This window comes from Colobus angolensis, unplaced genomic scaffold (assembly GCF_000951035.1).
Source record: "Colobus angolensis palliatus isolate OR3802 unplaced genomic scaffold, Cang.pa_1.0 Scaffold223, whole genome shotgun sequence".
Taxonomy (NCBI): domain Eukaryota; kingdom Metazoa; phylum Chordata; class Mammalia; order Primates; family Cercopithecidae; genus Colobus; species Colobus angolensis.
This window is the reverse complement of record NW_012115411.1, coordinates 1,201,878-1,202,814: the sequence shown is the minus strand read 5'-3', so window position 1 is coordinate 1,202,814 and position 937 is coordinate 1,201,878. Positions and strand designations below refer to the sequence as shown.

Genomic DNA, 937 nt, shown 5'->3' with positions numbered 1-937 from the left:
GCTAATTTTGTATTTTTAGTAGAGATGGGGTTTCACCATGTTGGCCAGGCTGGTCTCAAACTCCCGACCTCTGGTAATCCGCCCGCCTCGGCCTCCCAAAGCACTGGGATGACAGGTGCGAGCCACCGCACCCGGCCAAGTTTCTGTATTTTTAGTAGAGATGGGGTTTCACCATGTGGGCCAGGCTGGTCTCGAACTCCCGACCTCCGGTAATCCGCCCTCCTCAGCCTCCCAAAGTGCTGGGATGACAGGCGTGAGCCACCCTGCCCGGCCCTTCTCTGGTTATTAAGGGAGCGCAGCTCATCCATCCTGAAAAAACATCCGCAAAGCAATGTTGAGGGACCGAGTACGAGACCCCCTCCTTCTTTCAAGCCTCAGTGATAAACTCAGAGCCTGACGCTGTTCTTAGCGATGTTCTCAACTCAATCTCGGCGCCCAGGACAGAGCCGCTGACCTCTGTGCTTGCTCCGAGGTGGTGCCAGACGGTACAGACGTCCCTTACCTCCGCCCAGCGCTTACCAAATTCGGCGGCTTCACTCCAGGAACTCCAGTTCAGGATGCGGACGTCTGCAGCTCTGATCTTCACAGCATGTTTTGCTCTGGGTTCAGAGCTTGGAAAGTTGTACCTATTTTCCAAATCACCAGACACGTTGATCTTGGGAGGAAAAAAGAAAGTTAGAGATCAGTGTCTTCTGTGTGGAGGAAAAGGTTGTCTTTTTTTGTTCTTTTGTCTTTTAAATTTTTTCTCCTTTTTTTTCCTACCATTTTGAATGCACCTGCTCTGATCGAGTCTTGGAAGCTAAGCAGAGTCAAGCCTCGTTACTATTTGGATGGGAGACAACTTGGGAAAATTTGGGTGATGTAGGCTATTTTATTTTTCTAGTCTAGTCTGGTGTAGTCTAGTCTAGTCTATTCTAGTTTATTCTAGTCTAGTCTA

At 49.5% G+C, this 937-nt stretch overlaps 1 protein-coding gene across 1 annotated transcript in view; it reads right to left on the bottom strand.

Annotated features, from left to right (window-relative positions):
* LOC105513134 (granulocyte-macrophage colony-stimulating factor receptor subunit alpha-like) overlaps positions 1 to 937 on the bottom strand; it is a 99,074-nt gene that overhangs the window by 10,638 nt on the left and 87,499 nt on the right. The window contains 1 exon segment of the mRNA XM_011943966.1: positions 520 to 655. Coding sequence (XP_011799356.1) covers positions 520 to 655 — 136 coding nt within the window.